Source organism: Oryctolagus cuniculus, chromosome X (genome assembly GCF_964237555.1).
Source record: "Oryctolagus cuniculus chromosome X, mOryCun1.1, whole genome shotgun sequence".
Lineage (NCBI taxonomy): Eukaryota > Metazoa > Chordata > Mammalia > Lagomorpha > Leporidae > Oryctolagus > Oryctolagus cuniculus.
Window position 1 is genome coordinate 114,127,290 of NC_091453.1, and position 23,637 is coordinate 114,150,926.

Below are 23,637 nucleotides of genomic sequence, written 5' to 3' on the forward strand. Positions count from 1 at the left end.
ATACATTTTTATGAAACAGCTTCATTGAAATATTATTTACATACCATAACCCACCCTCCACATTTAAAGTGTACAATTCAATGGTTTTTCGTGTATTTACAGAGTTGTGAAACCATCACCACTAATTCCAGAACATTTTCATTACCCCCAAAAGAAACCACATACTCTGCCTTCCTAGCCTTCCCAGCCTGGCACTCCAGCAGCTAAGCAATCAATAATCTGTTTTCTGTCTCTATGGATGTGCTTGTTCTGGACATTTCATATAGGTGGAATCATATCACATGTGGCCTTTTGTGTCTGGTTTCTTTCTCTTAAGAATGTTTTCAAGGTTTACCCTGGTGTAACAGGTGTTAGTGCTTCATTCGTTTTTATTAGAGAACAGTATTAAATTGCATGGACAGGCCTCCTATGTTTCTGTTCATGACTTGGTGGATATTTGAATTGTTTCCTCTTTTTGGTTATTATGAATAGTGTTACTGTAAACATTTCTGTACAATTTTTTGCTTGCAAATATGCTTTCAATTCTTCTGGCAATACACCTAGAAGTGGGATTGTTACGTCATACGGCGACTCTATGATTGACATTCTGAGAGATTCACAGCCCATTTTCCAAAGAGTCTGTGTTATTTTACATCCCCACCAGTAGTATATGAAATTTTCTGATTTCTCCACATCCTTGACAACACTTATTATTGCCTGCCTTTTTGGTGATAACCAGCATAGTAGGTATGAAGTGCTAACTCACTGTAGCTTTGATTTGCATTGTCCTCTAACTAATGATGTTGAGCATATTTTCATGTACAAGAACAGACATTTTGTCTATTTTGTCTGCCAATACTCAGGCCTCTTGGTTGGAAAATTATGCCTACCAGACTCTGAAGTATACATTTCTTTAAGTGTTTTTTTAAATATGTATTTCTTTGTTGACATACCCAAGGTGCCTTCATAGCCAGTAAAGGACACATCAGAAAGCCTCATAGGATAGTGTGTTTTTGAGTGACTGTGCATGTCTTTTAGGTGGGTGACCCATACTTACACTCTGCCTCAGGCTATTAGGGTATGGAAATTTCATTCATTAACCATAAAAATATTGATGAGGAATTGCATAGGCTGAAGAGTAGGCCTGAAATGTTGTTGCTCCTAGTGCTCTTATTTCAGATATGGATGGGCTTCTAATATCCTTGGCTTGGAGTTTTAATTACCTAGGCACCTTTGAGTTAGTCTAGCAGGCTAGAGCTTATGGAAACTGCTAGCATCACAAGACAGAGACCTTGTTAGGGAGGCAGAGGGCCTTGTAATTCCACTGCCAGATAATAATCTATAGTCTTTCCCCTTTTAAAAATGGCTCCTCTATACACCCAATTACCAAGCCTAGGAACTATCCTTTCATCTTTCATCCTCTATAGTCAAGCCATTGAGTCTACCTCATGCCACCTCCGAAATATATGCCAAATCTGACTACCTTTTTCTATTCCTTTCTTTCACTTTCTTACCATCTCTACTGCCTCTACCATGGTCTGAACTACCATCATCTTCTCTCTGATAACTTCAATAGCCTCCGAATGGGAATCCCTGATTTCTCTCTTGTTCTGCTGCAGTCTATTCTCAACACAGCAGCCAGAATTATCCTTTAATATATCATGTGAGATCAGGCTACTCTTTTATTCAAAACTTGCCAATAAATTCCAATCACAATTAGAATAGAATTCAACTCTTTAATAAGACCTAAAAATCACTGCATGGTATAGTCTCTGACTGCATCTGGGGCCTCATTTCCTACTCGATTTCCTACTCATTTCCTACTCGATTTCCTTTCTCTTCCTCCACTCCTGACACACTGATTTCCTTCTGTGCCATGAAAAGGTTTATGCATATGCTGTTATCCATGTCTTACTTCATGTCATTGTAACCTTAACTTTTTTTTCAACCCCTAGGACTAAGCTAAACTGGCTTTGTCACAGAACCTTCCCTAACCATCCTATGTAATCTGGACATTCCCATTCTCCTCATCCCTATCTTCCCATTATGTAGGTCATCAGCCTGTTCATTTCTTTCTGGGTACTTTTCATAATTTATAATTCTTTCCTTTGTTTATTGATTTCCTTTCTCTCTGAAAAGTTAGCTGATAAGGCCAGGGACCTTGTGTGTCATATGAACTCTATTTTTATACTCTGACAGTGACACATAGTTGGTCCTCAATGGACATCACTGCTGAATAAATGGATTTTCTAGGAGACTTCTGGTTTTATGAGTAAGGGTATACATTTCATTGGGTAAAACAAGGGCCTTGAATCCTATATTTAAAGGAATAAGCACATTACCTATGTAAGGGTAATTCTGCTGTTTCCTGTTCCAGGAAGAACTCTTAGCAGACCTGGCATTTGCTCAGCATTCTGGGTATTGGAAGAGGGTATGTGCTAGATAACCATGACTGAAGACTTGTGACAGACTGAGGCTCTGGGGTTCAGGGTTGAATGCCTATACATACAGCAGATGTAGATTATCTAAGGATTAGTCTGCTTATTCACAAGACCAGTGGGAAGTGTAGGCAGTAGGTGGCAGATAATAACTTAGGTGGTTCTTTGTGGTTATCCACATTATGCCCAGGGTGATGTGGGAAATGAAACTCTCCAAGATTAGGCACCTTTTATAGCTGTTCAGATAGCCAGGAATTTGCTAAACCAGGATATGGCCTATAAAGGTTTTCAATACTCTAGAACATTGATTTGTAAGGATTTGTGATACAAGGATCCAGAGAATCCATTGCTCAGGTAAAGGCTTTACATAATATGGAAGTGACTATCTGCTCATTCCCCTTTGATGAGCAGATGGTGAAATTTCCCAGTTGCAGCAACTATAGAGTACCCTTGACAGAATTCTCACCTCCAGAATGGCCAGATTCTCTGAAGTATAAACACAATCAGTGTCTCTGGTGGCCCTTTCTCCACATCTTCTCTGCCTCCTCTCATTTCTTGGATAGGAGATATTGCCACATGGTTTGCTGGGCTGTGAATGTATGCATTATTATGAGTTCATAAGTTGAATTATGTCTTCCCTAAATCCATATGGTGAAGTCCTAATCCTCAGGAGGAACCTCAGAATGTGATCTTATTTGGAAATAATGTCATTACAAATACAGTTAGTTAAAATGGGGTCATAATGGAGTAGGGTGGGCTCCTACTACAATATGAATGGTGTCCTTATCAAATAAGGAAATTAAGATTCAGATACCACACAGGAAGAACACTATGGAAAGATGAAGGCAGAATATTGGAGTGATTTGCCCACAGGCCAAAGTATACCAACTACATCCAGTAAACCACCCCAAACTAGGACATGGAACAGATTGTATTTCATAGCTATCAGAGGGAAGTAACCCTGCAAACACCTTGGTCTCAGACTTCTAGCCTCCAGAGCTGTAAGGCAATAGGTGTCTGTTCTTTGAATCATCCAGGTTGTGATCCATCACAAATGACCAACAAGCATATGAAAAGATGCTCAATATTGTTAATTATTACAGAAATGCAAATCCAAATCACAATGAGATACTGCTCCATACTCACTAGAGTGGCAATAATAGCAATAACAATTATTGTCATAATAAAAGGTAGAAAGCAACAAGTGTTGGATATGGACAAATTGTAACCCTCATATGTTGCTGGTAGGAATTTAAAACAGTGTAGCTATTGTGAAAACAATTTGGTCAATACTTAATACATTAAACATAAAATTACTATGATCCAGCAATGTCACTCTAAGATATATATCCCAAAGAAATGAAGACATGTGTTCAAACAAAATGGATGCTGTGAATGTTCATTGCAGCAGTATTCAGAATAGTCAAAGGTTAGAAATGACCTATTTGTACATTAACAGATGGATCAATAAACAAAATGTTATATATACATATTAGGGAGTCCAAGGGTACTTCAAAACATTCTCAGAAAATAGAATTAAAAGATGGATATTTTGGTACAAAAAAATTTGAAATCTATGCATACATGTATTATTCAGCCATGGAAAGGAATTAAGTACTGACACATGTGACAACATGGATGAACATTTCACTAAGTGGAAAAAGACAGGGAAGAAAAGCCATACATTGGATAATTGTTTTTATGAAAATCCAGAATGAGCAAATCCAGAGACAGAAAGTAGATTAGAGGTTGCCAGAGGCTGAGGGGATGGGCAAATGGGGAGTGGTGGCTTGGTGAGTATGGAGTTTCCTTCTGGACTGATGGAAATGTACTGGAATTAAAAAATGATGATGGTTGTACACCATTATGAATATGCTAAATGCCACTGAGTTGTAGACTTTAAATGGTAGAAATGGTGAATTTTATGTTACTTGATTTTTGCCAGTACCAGTAAAATTGTGCTTGGCACTCCTGGGACTGTATCATAGGTTTGCGGAGGTTTGTGATGAGATTTTCCTAACATGGAAAAAATCAGGTATGTTATAATGTTAAGTGAGAAAAGCAAAGGACCAAATGTAGTATACAATATGATCTCAGCCACAAGCAAAATCTGTGCGCAGAAGAAAAATGAAAGCCAGAGGAAATATATGAAAGTGCTCTGAGTGGTTGTCTCTGGGTGATGGAATTCTTGGGTAAACTTTGTTCTCATCTTTGTCTTTCTTATACTTTTCACTTTTTCTTTAAAAAAACATGTAAGGCACAGCTTTTATAATGGAAAAACACCTCTTTTTTAAATTAAGGGAGACAATAAATGTATTTAACGTCAAAGGAAATAGCAAGATAGAGGTGAAGACACACAGAGGAGAAAAAAGCAAAAGAGAACACGCTTCAGGGGAGCAATCATACCATGTGGACTTGAGAATTGCCAGGGAGCAGATGGCAGCATCAAGGCAGACATCTGCAATGGATGGCGAAATCATATGCAAGGACACAAGTGGCCTTTGAAGCAGGCCCTGGGGTGGCTCAGGAGAGAAGGCTGAATGCCTGGCCAAACAGAAGGTCAAGCCTCTCTCTGCCTCGTCTCAGTCCCATCTCCTTAGAGCCTGGCCTGGCTGGGGCCTGGAGGTGCAGGAGGACTAAGCACAGATGTGCTTGCCTATGTGAGGGTGCAAAAGACATTGTGTGGGAGAAGGAAGGGCATTCTAATAATGATACTGACACACACTGCAGCTGACATTTACATGGCACTTCACACCTTAGAAACATTCTCACATACATTACCTGCATGTTGGTTGTCACCAGCTTATCATATAAGAACAAGGCACAGAGAAGTGACATGAGTTTATTTGTTTAACATTTATATTGTGCCCAGTGTCTGCCGGACACCATCCTGAAAGCTTCAAATGTGTTAATTGCCCAAGTTCACACAGCTAGTAAGTGGCAGAACTAGTTCTCACATCCAGTTTTTCACAGTCCACCACACCACACCACACTTCTGCTTATGTCTAAGTAGAATTCAACTCTCTCTGTACAATCTCAAGGCCACCAGTGGTTCTATCCATCTGTCTATCCATCCATCTACCCATCCACCCATATTTACTTTTCTCATTATAAATGTAACACATAATTATTTTAAAATGGAAATATTACCTAAACAAGTAACATAGAGAGTAAAAATGCCTCTAAGTCCCAATCTAAAGATAATAATTTTTAAAGGTTTGATATCTGTTCTTGCAAATTTTTGTATATGTATGCCAACACATTTTTCCCCTTTTAAATAAGATAATATGAGGGGACTTTAAAAAGGTCATGGAAAATAGAATAAAAGATCAGTTTATTTTAGTGGGAAAAAAATTGAAATCCATGCATATAAGGAGTCTTCCAAAAGTTCACGGATGATGTGTATTATGAAAAAATACATATGGATTTCAAACATTTTTCCACCAAAATAAACTTCTTTTAACTCAATTTTTCCCACTTTCTTTTTTTAAGATTTTGTTTATTTATTTGAGAGACAGAGGTACAGACAGTGAGAGGGAGATACAGAGAGAAAGTTCTTCCATCCGCTGGTTCACTTCCCAGATGGCTGTAATGACCGGAGTTGCGCCCATCCGAAGCCAGGAGCCAGGAGCTTCCTCCAGGTCTTCCATGGGAGTGCAGGGCCCCTAGCGTCTAGGCCATCTTCTACTGCCTTCCTAGGCCACAGCAGAGAGCTGGATTGGAAGAGGAGCAGCCAGGACTAGAACCAGCCCTTTTGTGATGCCAACACTGTAGGCAGAGGCTTAACCAACTAAGCCACAGTGATGCCCCCCCCCACTAACTTTCTAAAGTACTTTCATACTATACCCATGCATTTGTGACTCTCATTTCACATAATATTAAGTCTTGAAAATCTCCCTGACTATCTAGGTCTACCTTGTTTTACTATTTTATTGCATAGCAGTAGCAATTTTTGTAACCAGTCACTTATCCACACACATACAGGTTTTTCAAATTTTCTTGATTACAAACAATGCTGCAATAAATATCCTTGTACTTGGATCTTTGTATATTTGTATATTTGTCCAGAACTGTCAGAAATGGAATTGATGGCTCAAAAATATATACACAATTAAAATTGTCATAAATACTGGCAAATTGTTCTCCAAAAAATAATACTTAATTGATACTCCCACCAGCAGTATGTCTATGACTCATTTCTCCACAGACTTGCTAAAGCTGGGTATTCTGGCTTCTAAAATGTTATCAGTCTAATAGGAAAAAATGATACCATTATTGTTTTTTTGTTTTTAAAGAGTGAGATGGCATAGTTTTATATTATTGGCCTTTATATTTCTGATTTTGTACGTTACTCATTTCTATCTTTTGGCAACTAGTTTTATGTTAGTTGGAGGAGAGGCCCTTGTAGACCCTATAAGATTATGATACATTCTCTTTTAGAAGACAGGTGAGCCCTGGAGATTTATGTTTACCATAAAACAGGTTCTTAAATGTTGTATTTTGTGTCATTCTGGAGGGCTGTTACCCAATAATGTTCTGGAGTCATGTTACCCAATAATAATTGAGACACAGGTTTCATAGAAATTATCATGCTGTGGGATGAACTATTGATTTATTAGTCACGTGAAAGATGATAAGATACTATAATCACATAAGCCATGGACAGAAACAAGCATTGGCTTATCCACCATGGATAGTTCAGATATAACAGGTGCACAGCATGAGTTTCTGCATATGGGTGTGCATATGTGTGTGTGCTGGCGAGTCTGTGTGTGAGTGTGTGGGCAGACATATGCATTTGCTTGTTTGCTTTTGGAGGACGTTCAGTAGAGGAGTGGAGCTAGAAAACACTATATGGCCAAAGAATCTCTGGGAGTTTTCATTTGGGGTCCATCTCCCAGAAGTAGAGAAGTGGGTGCTCCCTGCTAGCCCATGTAGTGTGCTGTTGTGGTTGTCACTGTCTCAGAGCAGTGGTTCCAACATTACAACACTAATTATGGGAGCAGTTACAATTCCTTTCTCCCATAGATCTCCTTGTTGGTTTGGCTTGGGCTGTGTTAGTACTGAAACTTTGGGTGATGCTTGGGAACCTTCAGTTGTGTGCCTAGTGGCCTTAGGGTGTGAGGTTTGTAGTGGTGATAGGGTCATCATTCATCAACAGCTTCATATGAAACAAAGGGCAAACTCAATTGAAATTTTCACAGGTATTGCTTAATTGCCTGGCAAAAGGCCCCCAGTGGCTGCATCCTTCCGCTGTGTTTGAGAGGAACTTGAATACATCATTACACCTAATTTTACATAATCTCACACTGTCACTAGGTAGGGATGATTATCTGGCATAGGCTCTAATATGAATGGTGGGCCCTAGAGTTGGACAGACATACAGCATTGTGGCCTAGAATTTCTCACTTTACTGAAGCAAACCTTTGTGGTTCTGGCAGGCTGCGTTACATGTTCAAAATTATGCAGCTGATGAGTGTTGGAGCTGCGATTTCACCCCAGGTCAGACTCCAGAGCCAATGCATGTCAATGGCCATCTAGAGCACCTTAAAGCCACTATGACCCCTTAGCATGGAGAGGGAAAGAGGGCATCAGAGTGCACCCAGGGAAGTGCCATCTCTTGCATTCCTGAGTATCAGTCAGAGACTTGGAGCTTCAGTACTGTCCAGCTGGCCACCCTTTTAGACTTTGTCAGTGCCTTTCAGTGAGCAGCAGTCTCCAGAGACTGAATAAATCAGGTAATTTGGATCAGGAAAAGGCACTGGAGAAGCAAATTGCTGTTGCACCATGCATATAGTAAGGTTATGTGGGTGGAAATAGTTCTCTTTTGATTATACGTGTGAGGAATGTGTGTTGAAATCCAAGCTGCCTTTTCCCTGGTTCCTTCCCTACTTCTCCAAACTGTCCAGCTGGTGTCCACTAATCTAACTTTTTATATTAGCCCAGTGAAATATAATTAGAAAGAAACTCTTCTGTCAGAAACAATTCCAATGTCAAATAGAGAGGATTTCTGTATATCTACTGTTGTAGCTTCTTTATGCCAGTTTTGAGTCATAATTATACTGTATAATCTGGTTTTGACTATATTGCCAAAGAAGATGATACAAATTTTTAACCAAATATTTCATTGGTTTTCTCTTCCCTCTTCTCCAAATATGATCAGATACAGTTTCACTAAAAGGGAAGAAGCTCAATTTTTCTGGAAGAGGAGACAAATACATAAGCCTGATCAACACCATTCCTGAACTCAGCAGATTCACAGCATGCATTGATTTAGCATTAATGGAGGATAACTCAAGTTATTGGATGGCCTTTTCCTATGTTACTAATAATGCTTTCTTGGGCAGAGAAGGCATAGATCTTGGACTTGCAGGAGACCATCAGCAGCTAATACTATACAACTTGGGCAGGACCTTTTATATCCATTGCCAGCTGACTCCATCTCAATGGCACACAATATGCTTGATATAGGATGGTATGAAAGGCAGATTAGAGCTTTTTTTGAATAAAGAAGGGATACTGTTAGTGATGGATCAACCACAAAACCTGACACCTAATGGGACTCTCATCCTAGGGAACTTTCTGAAGAATGGCGACAGCCGGGTTAAAAATGTGGTGCCTCGATTTAACAGCAGCTTATATTACTTGCAACTCGGGGACTGCGTCCTGGAAAATGAGTTTATGAAGTGCTTAGATGGAACTGTAGTTAGTTGGGAAGAAAATGTCTGGCTTATCCACAAGATCATCCCAACTGTCAACAGGATGCTGCGCTGCTGTGAGTAGCATGAACTTTCCTCCTTGCCAGGGTAACATTGATGCGTCCTGCTGCTTGGTGTTCTGAATAATGCACTCCTAGACCCAGGCTCTGTCTTCCTCTGACAAGTCCAAGGTTGCCAGTTTTGTCATCTGCTTTTTAATGTAGAGCAGTTACTGTTTTCTTTAACCTTTTGTTATGATATATTTTCAAACTTACAGAAGAATTGCAAGAGTAAGATAAAATAACATATACTCTTTACCCCAATTTACCAATGATTAACAGTTTCCTATATGCTTTGTCATTCTCCCCATCTCAATCTTGTTTCCCCCCCCCACATGCATTTACACATGCAACTTGTTTCTGAATCATTTGAGATTAAATTGAAGGCATGATTGCTCATTTTCTATAAATATCTCAGTGGGTAATTCTTAATAAGGAATTCCCTTAACCATACTACAATGTTCAAAATCAGAAAATTTATCAATACTAACATCTAATTCACAGTTCATATCCAAAAATTAGCTAATTATCCCAATAAATTCCTTTATAGCTGTTTTTGGCTTGGTCCAGCATGGCCTTTGGTTATCATGTCTGTTTATGTTCGGATTTGGAAGAGATCCTCAGTCTGTCCTTATCTTTCATGACCTAGGCATTTTTACTGTACAGTCAAGTTACTTTTTAGGATATCCTTCAACTTGTGCTGTAATCTTCTCATTGCGTCGCATCAGTGGATAGACACATGGTGGAACATTGTCTTTTACCCATGAGAATAATTTTGATAATTTGATTCTGGTGATGTTGGCCTGATTTCTGCCCTGTACTCTTTTTCCTTTGTAACTTCTGGGGAGATGTTTTGAAATTAAATAAATGTTTTCTTATTAGATTTTCACCTAAAATTTTTACATGGATTTCTTGCCCCAAATCACTAATTACTTCAGTGGTGTCAAAATGATGATTTTTAAGAAGTGTTAGGTTCCTACATTAGTTGACATTCTATTGTAAGGAAGAACTTTCTTTTCTTCTGCATTTACTCATTCTTTCATTCATGTGTTTATTCATATGAACATGAACTCGTGGATTGTCATTTTATTCAATGCTAGTATCATTTGTTTTAATGGTCAAATTGGGCCCAGATTCAACCAGTGGGAGCCCTTCAATCATGCTTCTGTGTCCTTTTGACACATTTCCATCATTCTTTGAGCATTTCCTTATTTTCTGACACGATATGTTCAGGTTCATCTTGTACTTTTTTTTTTTCTCAGTCCAAGAATTAACCATTTTACCAAGGAGCCCTGGTTCCTTTAGCAGGGAATTGTAAACAAATTGTCTTTTCTTGTTAGAACAATGATGGTATTAAAGGGCCATTTGGAATGAAGCTTTTGTAATAAAACTGGCCTCTTGAAGTTACACATGTAGGTTTATATTTTTATCTGGTTTTAAGAAGGAAATATAGCATTGTTTTTCTCTATACAGTATCACTGTTCCCTTAATTCCAAGCCTCTCCACCATCAGCAGCAGCAAACCTCCTGAAGCATGGGTACACAGCAGTAATGGCATCAAGATAGGATTTCTTTCTCAACTCCTGAAGTGTTTGCTTATTCTTAGAGGATGTTATTTGCCATTCTTAAATTTGTTTGGAGAGGGGTGATTACAGAGAGAATGAGGGCTAGATCTGTGCCTAGGAGAGCTTTCACAGACTGGGGATATGTCCCCACCAGCAATCCAGATGCTGTTTGAGTTAATGACAGAGGTACATTTCAGGAGATTTCTGTTTCGTTGTGATCAAACCAACACAAAGAAATAGGAGAGCTATTTATTTGTGCTGCTACCTGAAAGCATTTGAGTTTTCTCTTTTCTGAAGTCCTGAAAATAAAAGAAAATAGCTCTACTTGGCTTTAATTAACAAACCTGAGCTAAGAACTAGAAGGCCAAGCCTGAATAACTCACCAAAAGCATTTTAAAGTAGTTGTAACTTTGATCTAAGGAACCAGAAGCATGGACCTCTTAAATCTGTATGCTTAGCAGTGATCTTTGAAAACCTAATCTGATCATGGTGTCTCCCCTGCCAGGTAAAAAGATCTCTGCGAGTGAGATCCCAGTGGAAAGAACAGGTCTTCAAAGAAGGAGGTACCTTTCTCTGAAGGGAGGAGAGAACCTCCACTTTGACTATGACCTTGTCTAAACAAGATAAGAGTCGGAGAACTCAGAGGGCTTCCATAGCCTTGGAAACTCATGACTGGAGCATAGGGAGACTACTGATGCCATAGACAGGAGTGTCAATTGGTAAAGTCAACAACAGGAGTCACTGTGCACTTACTCCTCATGTAGGATCTCTGTCCTTAATGTGCTGTGCATTGAGGCTTAATGCTATAACGAGTACTCAAACAGTATATTTCACTTTGTGTTTCTATGGGGGTGCAAACTGTTGAAATCTTTACTTAATGCATACTAAACTGATCTTCTGTAAAAAAAAAAAAAGAAATTATCAACTCCCAACTTGACTCTCACTGGGATTAAACATGACAATAGGTCTGATCTGATTTCATCATCATTTAAAAAAATCATCTATTATTTTTCACTTTATGTTTCTGTGTGGGAGCAAACTGTTGAAATCCTTACTTAATGTATACTAAGCTGATCTTCTGTATATTAAGATAATCGAAAATGAATCTGGATGTGAATGGAAGGGGAGAGGGAGTGGGAAAGGGGAGGGTTGTGGGTGGGAGGGACGGTATTGGGGGGAAGCCATTGTAATCCATAAGTCGTACTTTGGAAATTTATATTCATTAAATAAAAGTTAAAAAAAAAAAAGAAAACCTAATTTGGCCAGCTAATGGCCATGGCCTTTCCTACCACTTTGCTGGTAAATAGTTGAATCTAAGTGATGTGTTAAAGACCTAGATACCCTTACTTATTCAGCCAGCACTTTTGTACATTTTTAATATGCAATCCAACTCTTTTGATTGACTCTTCGTGGGACTAATGAACACAATAATCCAATACAACACACAGACTAAGCACAACCTAAAATGGAAGTTGAACAACAAAGGTAGAAAATGTTCTGTGTTCTATTCAGGCTTCTTCAACTGTTCTTTCTAAATCCCAGATCAGGACTTCCTACCTGAGGACCAGAATGGGTTTGAAGGAACTGGCAAAATCCTTGAAATTGTATGAAAACTTTAACAATTCCAGATGGATTTCTTTCTAAGGACAGTCTATAGTTTCCATCACATTATAACACGACATGATAATTGCCATATTTTACTAAGTTCTTACTGTGTGCCAGACATTTCATAGGTGAGAAAAGAGAGGCTCAAAGGGATTAAATAAATTACCTGAGATCACCAATCAAATAAACAGTGGAGCCGGTGTTTGGACAAAGATTTTTCTGGTTGCATATCCCATATTCTTTTTTTTTAACTTTTATTTAATGAATGTAAACTTCCAAAGTACGACTTATGGATTACAATGGCTTCCCCCCCCATACCGTCCCTCCCACCCACAACCCTCCCCTTTCCCACTCCCTCTCCCCTTCTATTCACATGCAGATTCATTTTCGATTATCTTAATATACAGAAGATCAGCTTAGTATACATTAAGTAAGGATTTCAACAGTTTGCTCCCACACAGAAACATAAAGTGAAAAATAATAGATAATTTTAGATGATTTTTAAAATGATGATGAAATCAGATCAGACCTATTGTCATGTTTAATCCCAGTGAGAGTCAAGTTGCATATCCCATATTCTTTTCACCTCCACACCACACAGAACTATTTCAAAGGAATCTGTGATTGGTGTTGGTAACCCATCTGGGGAAATGAGGCTGCCATTGTTGCTGACCTCACTACTGAAGGAGCTGTAATACCTTGGCATTTGCCCTGCTTCTGACTTGGGTGTATGACATCTAGGAAAAGGGAGAAATATATGAATATGTATGAGTGACTACATCAGGTTTTTGTTGTTCATAGAAGGATTATGACCTTTACAAATAAATTTTAATGAGCACATTTCTAGGTTACAAATCTCAATAAATCTATTTAAGCATGAATTAGGACAAGGCTTTTGGGGGAACATTTACTGCAAAATATGACCCATACCTGGGTTTAATAAACAAATATTCTCTATAGTTGGAGATGTCTCAGGAATACTTAGACAGCACAGTGATAAATGATAACAGTTGTTGTTCATTAGAAATTTAGTTTTGGAGTTATCTTTAAGAACCCTTTCCTTATTATTTCTTTGTGAACAAAATGGATTTAAACAATGCAAAGTATATGAACTATAAAGTAAAAGCTACCCCTTCCATTGTTCTCCCCATAGAGGTATTTAGTTTTTTTTTTTTTTTTTTTTTTTTTTTTTTGACAGGCAGAGTGGACAGTGAGAGAGAGAGATAGAGAGAAAGATCTTCCTTTGCCGTTGGTTCACCCTCCAATGGCCGCCGCAGCCGGCGCTGCGGCTGGTGCACTGCGCTGATCCGATGGCAGGAGCCAGGTACTTATCTTGGTCTCCCATGGGGTGCAGGGCCCAAGCACTTGGCCCATCCTCCACTGCACTCCCTGGCCACAGCAGAGAGCTGGCCTGGAAGAGGGGCAACCGGGACAGAATCCAGCGCCCCGACTGGGACTAGAACCTAGTGTGCCGGCGCCGTGAGGCGGAGGATTAGCCTAATGAGCCACAGCGCCGGCCATAAAGTTTTTTTTCCAATGAGCTTATGATAAGTGTGTGTGTGTGTGTGTGTGTGTGTGTGGATGAGTATAGTCCAGAAAATCAAGAATAATATTTAGAAACATACATATTGTTCTAAAACTTGATCTAATTTAACTTAATATTCTCATGGGCACATAAGCCCTTTTAGATTTGGTTTTAAGGCTACCTGTATTCCTTTGTATAGATGTAACATAATTTATTTATCTAACCCAGCATTGATGAACATTTAAGTTCCTTCCAATTTTTGCAGTTATAAATAATGTTACAATAAATTTCTTCAGGCATGTATGGGTTTGCAATTTCATAGGAGACATCTCTAATAGTAGAATTTATTATTAATTTAATTGCACATCAAAATTGATTTTTCTCTTTAAATAAAATTAATAGTGAAAATTTTAAAATATAAATATATCTAAATCTAAAGGAATACTATCGTTTTCGTTTAATACCTTACCCCAAGCATTTTTTCACAAAAGTAATGACTGTGAACAACTTCTTATGTATCCTTGGAAAAACTATGTAACTAGTGCTTAGATTTAAATATTCTTTTATTTTATTTTCATAATTGAAATAATTATATGTATTGCTTTCTGCATTTTTTAAAAAAACCATGTTAGATTTATTTATTTATTTGAAAGGCAGAGTTACAGAGAGAGAGTGAGAGACAGAGAGACAGAGAGACAGAGACAGAGAGAGAGAGAGATCTGCTGGTTTACTCCCAAATGGCCACAATATTTCAGGATTGGGCCAGGCCAAAGCCAAGAGCCAGAAACTTTGCCCGGGTCTCCCACATGGGTGGCAGGGCCCAAGCACTTGGGCCATCCTCTACTGTTGCTTTCCCAAGTTCATTAGCAGGGAGCTGGATCAGATGTGGAGCAGCCTGTATGGGATGCCGGCGCTACAGGTAGTGGCTTTACCCACTATACCACAGTGCCAACCCCTTTCATATATTTTTAAAATTTATTAATGTATTTTAGAGGTATTTGAATGTCATAAAATGTAGATCAACCTGATTATTTTGGAAGGGAACTGAATAAGGGTATTCTGTCATTTATTCAACAAACTCCATTGAAGGACTTTTAAGTTATTTTCAGTTTGAGCTGTGACAGAAGTCTAGTGAATCTCAAAAGTAATGAATGGTGACAGAAATGTCTTGAATCAATCATTAAGGACTAAGTTTCCTCTGTAGGTATGGTGAGCATAATTTTCAGCAAAGGACTTGTTCTGATTTGTGAATGTATGAAGATTAAGCGTCTTCCAAAGACATGTAGATTAAAACTAGTTATACTCTTAAAATTAGTGGCATTATTTAAAAAAATTATTAGAGAGAGAAAGATAATCTTCTATTTGCTTGTCAGCTTTCCAAATGCCCATAACAGCTGTAGCTGGACTAGTCTCAAGATACAAGCTCTGAACTCCATACAGATTTCCCACATGGGTAGCAGGTCTCCAAATATTGAGTCATCATTTGCTGCTTCCAGGATTACACATTAGTAGGAATCTGGAATTAGAGAAAGAGCCAGAACTTGAACCTACATATTCTGATATGGAATGAAGGCATCCCCAATGGCATCTTAGCAATTGTGCCAAATGCCCACCCTCACTTAGTTATATGTTTGAGAAATCTCCTTTATTAAAAAGAAAGAAATCACATGATTTGAGCACGTCCTGGGAAATCTAACCTGTATCAAAACATAGGGTTCTTGTATCCATGGATCATTGATTTGCTGAGGAATATTAATTGATCTAAAGCTCCAGCTGCTATGAATTACTCCATGAACTGGCCATTCTGAAATTATTCAAACAGTACTTTATGTACTTTATGTACTTTCTAAAGGCTTTTGTTAGGTCCCCTTATTAATCCCCTCTATCCAATTATCAGCCGTGATAGAAAAGATTCCATGGTGATGGACTCTACTAGCTAAAATGCAATTTGGTCTTGCCCTTGTACATCAATTTTCTGTGCTATCCTCGTTTTTCATCACGAAAGATAAGCATGAGCTGTTTGTAGTTTGCTCAAAGCCTCCTTATTTGTATTCTCCTGCACAGGGTGACATTATCCTATAGACTCTGAGGTGGAAGCTCTAGCCTCTCTCTCTTGATCACAAGGTTCATTTTTCATGTCCTTTTCTGGAAACTGAATGCAGACACCATTTTGAAAAAAATTTTCATCTCATCAACTTAAAGATACTCATTACATATTTTTTTCTACTCTACAGACAGATCTGTTTGTGTCAGTTTCTGGTCACCATCATCTCTCAGAAACCTAATCAACTCACTGAATTATATTTTCAGAGGTCATGATTGAAAAGAAAAGCTAGATGCAAGATGTGGACTAGAACAACACACAGATTTAATGTGAGGAGATATACCCAAAATCACAACCAGAATGTGGTACCTTAGTAAATGTTCTACTTAATATTCTGTTGGCAGGTACATATACAACAAAATGCTTCATAAATATTCAGTTACTCTATACTTCTGTTCTCTAGCTCTCAATGATTACAACAATACAAGTTTGTCTAGGATGAAAGAGGAAATGGCAATTAAATTCATACCCCCCTGATTTAACATGGATTATCCCCCACTTTACTATACAAGAACAACAAGGCTCATGTAAACCACCTGTAAAAGTGATCACTTGTTCACAAATGGGAGAGAGTGAATGTGAACATGCTTACAAGCCCTCCAAAGATGGAGGCTGATCACATGGCTTCTGCTATTCTTCCAGTACGAATGGGCACTTGATTAATGCTCAGCTCCCTGTACAGTATGGACTTTGATACTTGCTATTTTTAACTGAGTTTTAATTGAAATAATTAGTTTCATATGCAGTTGGAAATCCCTTGTACACTTCGTACAATTTCACTCAATAGTAAGGTTTTGTATAACTGTAGTACAAGAGTACTTCAAAAAGTTCATGAAAAATGGAATTAAAAGATAAGTGTATTTTGGAAAAAAAAATCTTTGAAATCTAAGCATAGTTTCTCAAAATACACATTTCCATGAACTTTTTGAATTACCATCTTATATCAACCAAAATATTGACATGGATACAACCCATCGATTGTATTCAGATTTCTTCAGTTTCACTTTATTCATTTGTGCAAATTAAGTTCTATACAATTTTGTCACTTGTGTTTGTGTATCTATTACTATGGTCAAGATACAGAACCGTTTTAATATCACAAATATCTCTTGCATGGCCATTTTATAACCACATTCACCTCCTTCCTGTACTTTCCCTTTGCCCTGCTCCATTCTTTACATACTGCTTTTAACCACTAATCTGTACTCCATTTCTAAGGTTTCCTCATTTCAGAAAAGTACAAAAATGCAATCACACAGGATGTACCTTTTGGGATTTTTTTCTTTGTGTATCAATAGTTTGTTCTTTTTTATTGCTGAGTCCATGGTATTCACCTGTTGAAAGATATCTGCACTGGCTCCTATTTTTAGTTATTATCTAAAAACACTGTTATAAACATTTGTGTACAGGTTTTTGTGTGAACATATGTTTTCATTTCTCTGGGGTAAATACTCAGAATGGTAGTACAATGCCTACATGTGGCAATTGCAGGCTTGCTTTTCTAAGAAACAGCCAGACTGTTATTCCAAATGGCTGTATTAGTTTATATTTCTACAAGGAATGAGTAGCCCAGTTTCTCTGAATGACTGCCAGCATTTTATGTTGACACTATTTTTTATTTCAGTTATTCTCATGTGTAGTGATATTTCATCATGGTTTTAATTTGCATTTCCCTGGGGACTGATGATGTTAAACATCTTTTCCTGCTTATTTGCCATCTGTGTACCTTTATCACTGAAATGTCTGCTCACTTTTGTTTTGCTCCTTGAAAAAATAAAATTGTTTTGAGTTTTGAAATTCTTTATATATTACAGTCTTTTGATGGATATGTCTTTTTTTTTTTTTGACAGGCAGAGTGGACAGTGAGAGAGAGAGACAGAGAGAAAGGTCTTCCCTTTGCCGTTGGTTCACCCTCCAATGGCCGCCGCGGCCTGCGCGCTGCGGCCGGCACACCGCGCTGATCCGATGGCAGGAGCCAGGAGCCAGGTGCTTTTCCTGGTCTCCCATGGGGTGCAGGGCCCAAGCACCTGGGCCATCCTCCACTGCACTCCCTGGCCACAGTAGAGAGCTGGCCTGGAAGAGGGGCAACCGGGACAGAATCCGGCGCCCCGACCGGGACTAGAACCCGGTGTGCCGGCGCCGCTAGGCGGAGGATTAGCCTAGTGAGCCACGGCGCCGGCCTGATGGATATGTCTTTTGCAAATATTTTCATCTAATGTGTAGATTGTTTTGGTACCATCTTATACTTTATTTTTTCACATTAATTTTATATTAATACAAAATGATCAGATTCATTTTTATTCATAGATGCATTTCTAAGAATATAATGATATTCCTTTCCTTGTTATCTCCCCCTGACTCTGACCATCCCTTTGTTTTCTCTCTCTCTTTCTCTTTCTTCATTTCTTTATTTCTTTCTTAGTTTTTGAGATAACATATTTTAAGTTTACATTAAAGTCAAGGGCTTAATAATCCACTAAGTAAAGAGCTCAATAATAAAATATAGAAAGTTCCTGGTTTAGTAGGAATATAGACAAGGGCTATAAACAATAATCAAATGAACAGATGAGCATTTCACCCATATACAGTAAATAGCACAGATAATTAAAACTATAGTAGTATAATATTCTTAACCATTGGTTTGATAAATATATAAAACAAAATTTGACAAAAGCATATTTGTACCAGTACTGATACACACAGGCATTTTTTTCTTTTTTTGATTTTATTTTTGACTTTTTTTCTTTTTGAATTTTAGCTCTCACATATAAGGAACAACACATGGCATTTGTCTTTTTGTGTCCAGCTTATTTCACTTCACATTATGTCCTCCAGTTGTATCCATTTGAAGCAAATAGTAGAATTTCATTCTCTTTTATAGCTGAATAATATTCCACTGTGCATGTAGATACACACACATAAATATAAAACACATTTTCTTTATCCATTAATTTGATGAGGGACATCTTTGTTGATTCCAAATCTGGACTATTGTGAACAGTGCTGCTATAAACATATTCGTGCAAGTCTCTCTTTGATACAACGTGTTCATGTCTTTTGGGTATATACCCAGTAGCAGGATTGTTGGATCACATGGCAAGTTTATTTCTAGTTACTTAATAAATTGCCACACTTTTCCACAGTGGCTGCAGTAATTTACATTTTTCACATCCTAGCCAGTATTTGTTACTCTTTGTCTTATGGATTTTAGCCATTCTGACAGTAGTGAAGTGATATCTCATTATGGTTTTGATTTGCATTTTCCAGATGGGTAGTGATCCTGAGCATTTTTTATATGTGTGTAGGCCATTTGTAATTTTTGTTTTGAGAATTGTATATTGAAGTCCTTTGCCCGTTTAGGAAACATTCAGCAAAGTGAAGAGGCAACTGAAAGAATGGGAGAAAATATATGCAAACTGTGAAACTGGTAAAGGATTAATATTCAGAATCTATGAAAAGCTCAAGAAACTCAACAACAACAAAACAAATAATCCAGTTAAGAAATGGGTGTGAAGTATCACTATGTTCCTAAATCTGTATATATTAAATACATGAAACTTATATATCTTTTTTTTTCCTTTTTTTTTTTTTTTTGGACAGGCAGAGTGGACAGTGAGAGAGAGAGACAGAGAGAAAGGTCTTCCTTTGCCGTTGGTTCACCCTCCAATGGCCGCCGCGGCCAGCGCACTGAGCTGATCTGAAGCCAGGAGCCAGGTACTTCTCCTGGTCTCCCATGGGGTGCAGGGCCCAAGCACTTGGGCCATCCTCCACTGCACTCCCTGGCCACAGCAGAGAGCTGGCCTGGAAGAGGGGCAACTGGGACAGAATCCAGCGCCCCGACCGGGACTAGAACCCGGTGTGCCAGCGCCGCAAGGCGGAGGATTAGCCTAGTGAGCCGCGGCGCCGGCCCGAAACTTATATATCTTAAACAAAATTTTAAAAAAGAAAATTAGGCAAAAGACTTGAGCAGGCATTTTTCAAAAGAAGAAATTCAAATGGCCAACAGACACATGAAAAAATGCTCAGGATTACTAGCTTCCAGGGAAGTGCAAATCAAAAGCACAATGAGGTTTCACCTAACCCAGTTAGAATGGTTCTCCTACAGAAATCAACACACTATAAGTGCTGTTGAGAATGTGGGGGCAAGGGTACTCTAATCCACTGTTGGTGGGAATGTAAACTGGTGCAGCCACTGTGGAAGACAGTATGGAGCTTCCTCAGAATGACCAGCAGTCCCACTCCTGGGAATTTACCCAAGGGGAATGAAATCAGCATATGAAAGAGTTACCTGATTCCTCATGTTTATTGCAACTCAATTCACAATAGCTAAGTCAACCTAGATGTCCATTAACTGATGACTGGATAAAGAAATTGTGGTATATATACAGTATGGGATGCTACTCAGCTGCAAAAAAGAATGAAATCCTGTCTTTTGCAATGAAATGGATACAACCAGAAACCATTATACTTAGTGAAATAAGCCATTCCCCAAACCACAAATAACCATATGTTTCCCCTGATCTACTAATAGAGTACCAAAAAATGTAATGTATAGCAATCTCAAAATTGACATTGTTTCTACTGTTGAGAAATAGTGTTTTTTTTTTCTTACTATTAGTTGAATTCTTAGCATATGGTTAATCTTATGAGTATAAAGTAAATTGGAAGTAGATCATTGTAAAAATTAAGAAAGGGAATAAGAGAGAAAGGAGAAAGAAGGGTGGCAGCATGGGCAGGTAGGAGAGTAAGGTGGGAAGTATAATTATGTTCCTAAATTGGTGTATATGAAATACATGAAACTTGTTTACCTTAAAAATTTTTTAGAAGTTAATTTAAAAAACAACTGTAGCATAAATAGCAACAAAATAGATTTATTTATTTGAAAGGCAGAGTTACAAACAGAGGTGGGAGGGAAAGAGAGAGAAAGAGAATGGGGGAGAGGGGGAGAGAGAGAGCGAGCACACTTCCATCTTCTGGTTCATTTTCCAAATGGCTGCATCAGCCAGGATTGGAACAGGCCTCGGCCAGGAGTCTGGAACTTCACCTGGGTCTTCCACATGGTTGCAGGGGCCCTAGCACTTGAGCTGTCTTCTGATGCTTTCTTAGGCACGTTAGCAGGGAGCTGGATCTGAAATGGAGAAGCCAGGACAAGAACCAGTGCCCATATGGGATGCTGATGTCACAGCAACTTAAACCACTATGTCTCAACGCTGGTCCCAGTTTGCCCATTTCCTAGCTGGATTGGTTGTTTCTTTGTTGTTGAATTTTTCGAGTTGTTGATATATTCTGAATAGTAATTCTTTGTCAGATAGGTAGCTTGCAAATATTTTCCCCATTCTGTTGGATGTTTTTTCACTCTACTGATTCTATCCTTTGCTCCACAGAAGCTTCTGAGTTTGATATAGTCCCATTTATTTAGTCTTCATTTATCTAGTCTGTGCCTTGAGGCTTTTATCCCAGAAGTCATCCCTTACATCAATGTCTTGAAGTGTTTCCCTTACATTTTATTTTTTTTAAGATTTATTTATTTATTTGAAAGAGTTACACAGAGAGGAGAGGGAGAGAGAGGGAGGGGGAGAGGTAGAGGGAGAGGGAGAGGGAGAGGCAGAGGGAAGGAGAGAGGGAGAGGGAGAGGGAGAATGAGAGGCAGAGGGAAGGAGAGAGAGAGAGAGAGAGAGAGAAGGAGAGAGAGAGAGAGAGAGACAGGGAAGGAGAGAGAGAGAGAAAAAGAGAAAGAGAGAGAGAGAGAGAGGTCTTCCATTCACTGGTTCACTCCTCAATTGGCTGCAATGGCCGGAGCTGTGCCGATCCAAAGCCAGGAACCAGGAGCTTCCTCCCAATCACCCACGCGGGTGCAGGGGCCTAAGAACTTGGGCCATCTTCTACTGCTTTCCCAGGCCATAGCAGAGAGCTGGATAGGAAGTGGAGCAGCTGGGACTTGAACTGGTGCCCACATGGGATGCCAGTGCTTTAGGCCAGGGCATTAACCCACTGCGCCACAGCACAGGTCCCTCCCTTACATTTTCTTCCAGCAACTTCATAGTCTTAGGTCTTAAATTTAGGTCTTTGATCCATCTTTAGTTGATTTTTGTAAATGGTGAGAGTTAGGGATGATATTTTGTTCTTCTACACATGTACCTCCAGTTTTCCTGCAGCATTTATTGAAGAGATTATTCTTACTCCAATGCATGGTCTGGGCACTTTTGTCAAAAACCAATTGGCTGGGCCGGCGCCATGGCTCAATAGGCTAATCCTCCTCCTGCGGCGCCAGCACACCAGGTTCTAGTCCCGGTCAGGGCGCCGGATTCTGTCCAGGTTGCTCCTCTACCAGTCCATCTCTCTGCTGTGGCCGGGAGTGTAGTGGAGGATGGCCCAAGTGCTTGGGCCCTGCACCCGCATGGAAGACCAGGAGAAGCACCTGGCTCCTGCCTTCGGATCAGCGCAGTGCGCTGGCCGCAGAGCACCAGCAGCAGCGGCCATTGAGGGGGTGAACCTACTGGAAAAGGAAGACCTTTCTCTCTGTCTCTCTCTCTCACTGTCCACTCTGCCTGTCAAAAAAAATCATTTGGCTGTATGTACGTGAATTAATTTCTGGGTTCTTTATTCTGTTCCATAGATCATCTATGATCTAGGTTCACTTGTTTTTGTCTGTGAATGTCCAATTGCTTCAGTACTATTTATTGAAAAGGCTGTTCTTCCTTTATTGGATTGATTTTGTATTTTTGTCAAATCACTTGAGCATATTTGTGCAGGTCTATTTCTGAGTTTTCTTTCTGTTTCATTCATCTATGTGTTTATCCCTTTGCTGATACCACACTGTCCTGATTTCATAGCTGTACAGTAAGACTTAATTTTGGGTAGGATGATTCCTCTCATGTTATTCTTTGTAAATAGGCCTAGTTATTCTATGCCTTCTGCATTTCTGTGAGAATTTTAGACTAATCCTGTCCATGTCTACACAAAACCTCTCTAAAATTTTGATAGGAATTGCATGATACTTGTATATCAATTTGGGGAGTACTGATGACATCTTTATTATGTTGAATTTTCCAGTCTATGAACAAAGTATGCCTCCCCTCCTTTTTTAAGAGAAGTTTCAACTTTTTTTCTTTAGTATTTTGTGATTTTTCAGCATACATATGTTTTATTAGGTGTATTCTAAACTTTTTATTTTTACAGGAGCAATTATCAATGAATTGTGCCTCTTATTCCATCTTCTACATGTTCTTTTAAAACATTTAAAAATTTTTTTCAGACAGAAAATTTTACATATTTTGGAATATGATGTGATGTTTCCATACAGCTATACATTGTGTAATCTCCAATCAGGGTAAACACACCTATCTCCTCAAACACTTTTCACTTTCATGATGAAAACATTAAAATCTTTTCTTCCAGTTTTTTGAAGAATAATATACATTACTACATTAGTAATTATATTAGTAAGTATTATATTAGTAACTCTGCTGTGTAATGGAACACTGGAACATCTTGCACCTATTAAACTGTAACTTGGTACCCATTAAGTAACCTTCCCCAATCTCCCCCTCAATCCTACTTTCTCCAGCCTCTGGTAGTCACCTTTATAGTAAATATGAGTAAAATCATATAGTACTTATCTTTCTGTGCTTGGCTTATTTTGGTTAACATGATGACATATACTTC

The 23,637-nt window shown here is 38.7% G+C and overlaps 1 protein-coding gene across 1 annotated transcript in view; it reads left to right on the forward strand.

Moving 5' to 3' along the window:
• ADGRG4 (adhesion G protein-coupled receptor G4) overlaps window positions 1–23,637 on the forward strand; it is a 199,211-nt gene that overhangs the window by 46,510 nt on the left and 129,064 nt on the right. The window contains 1 exon segment of the mRNA XM_051826944.1: window positions 8,581–9,192. Coding sequence (XP_051682904.1) covers window positions 8,581–9,192 — 612 coding nt within the window.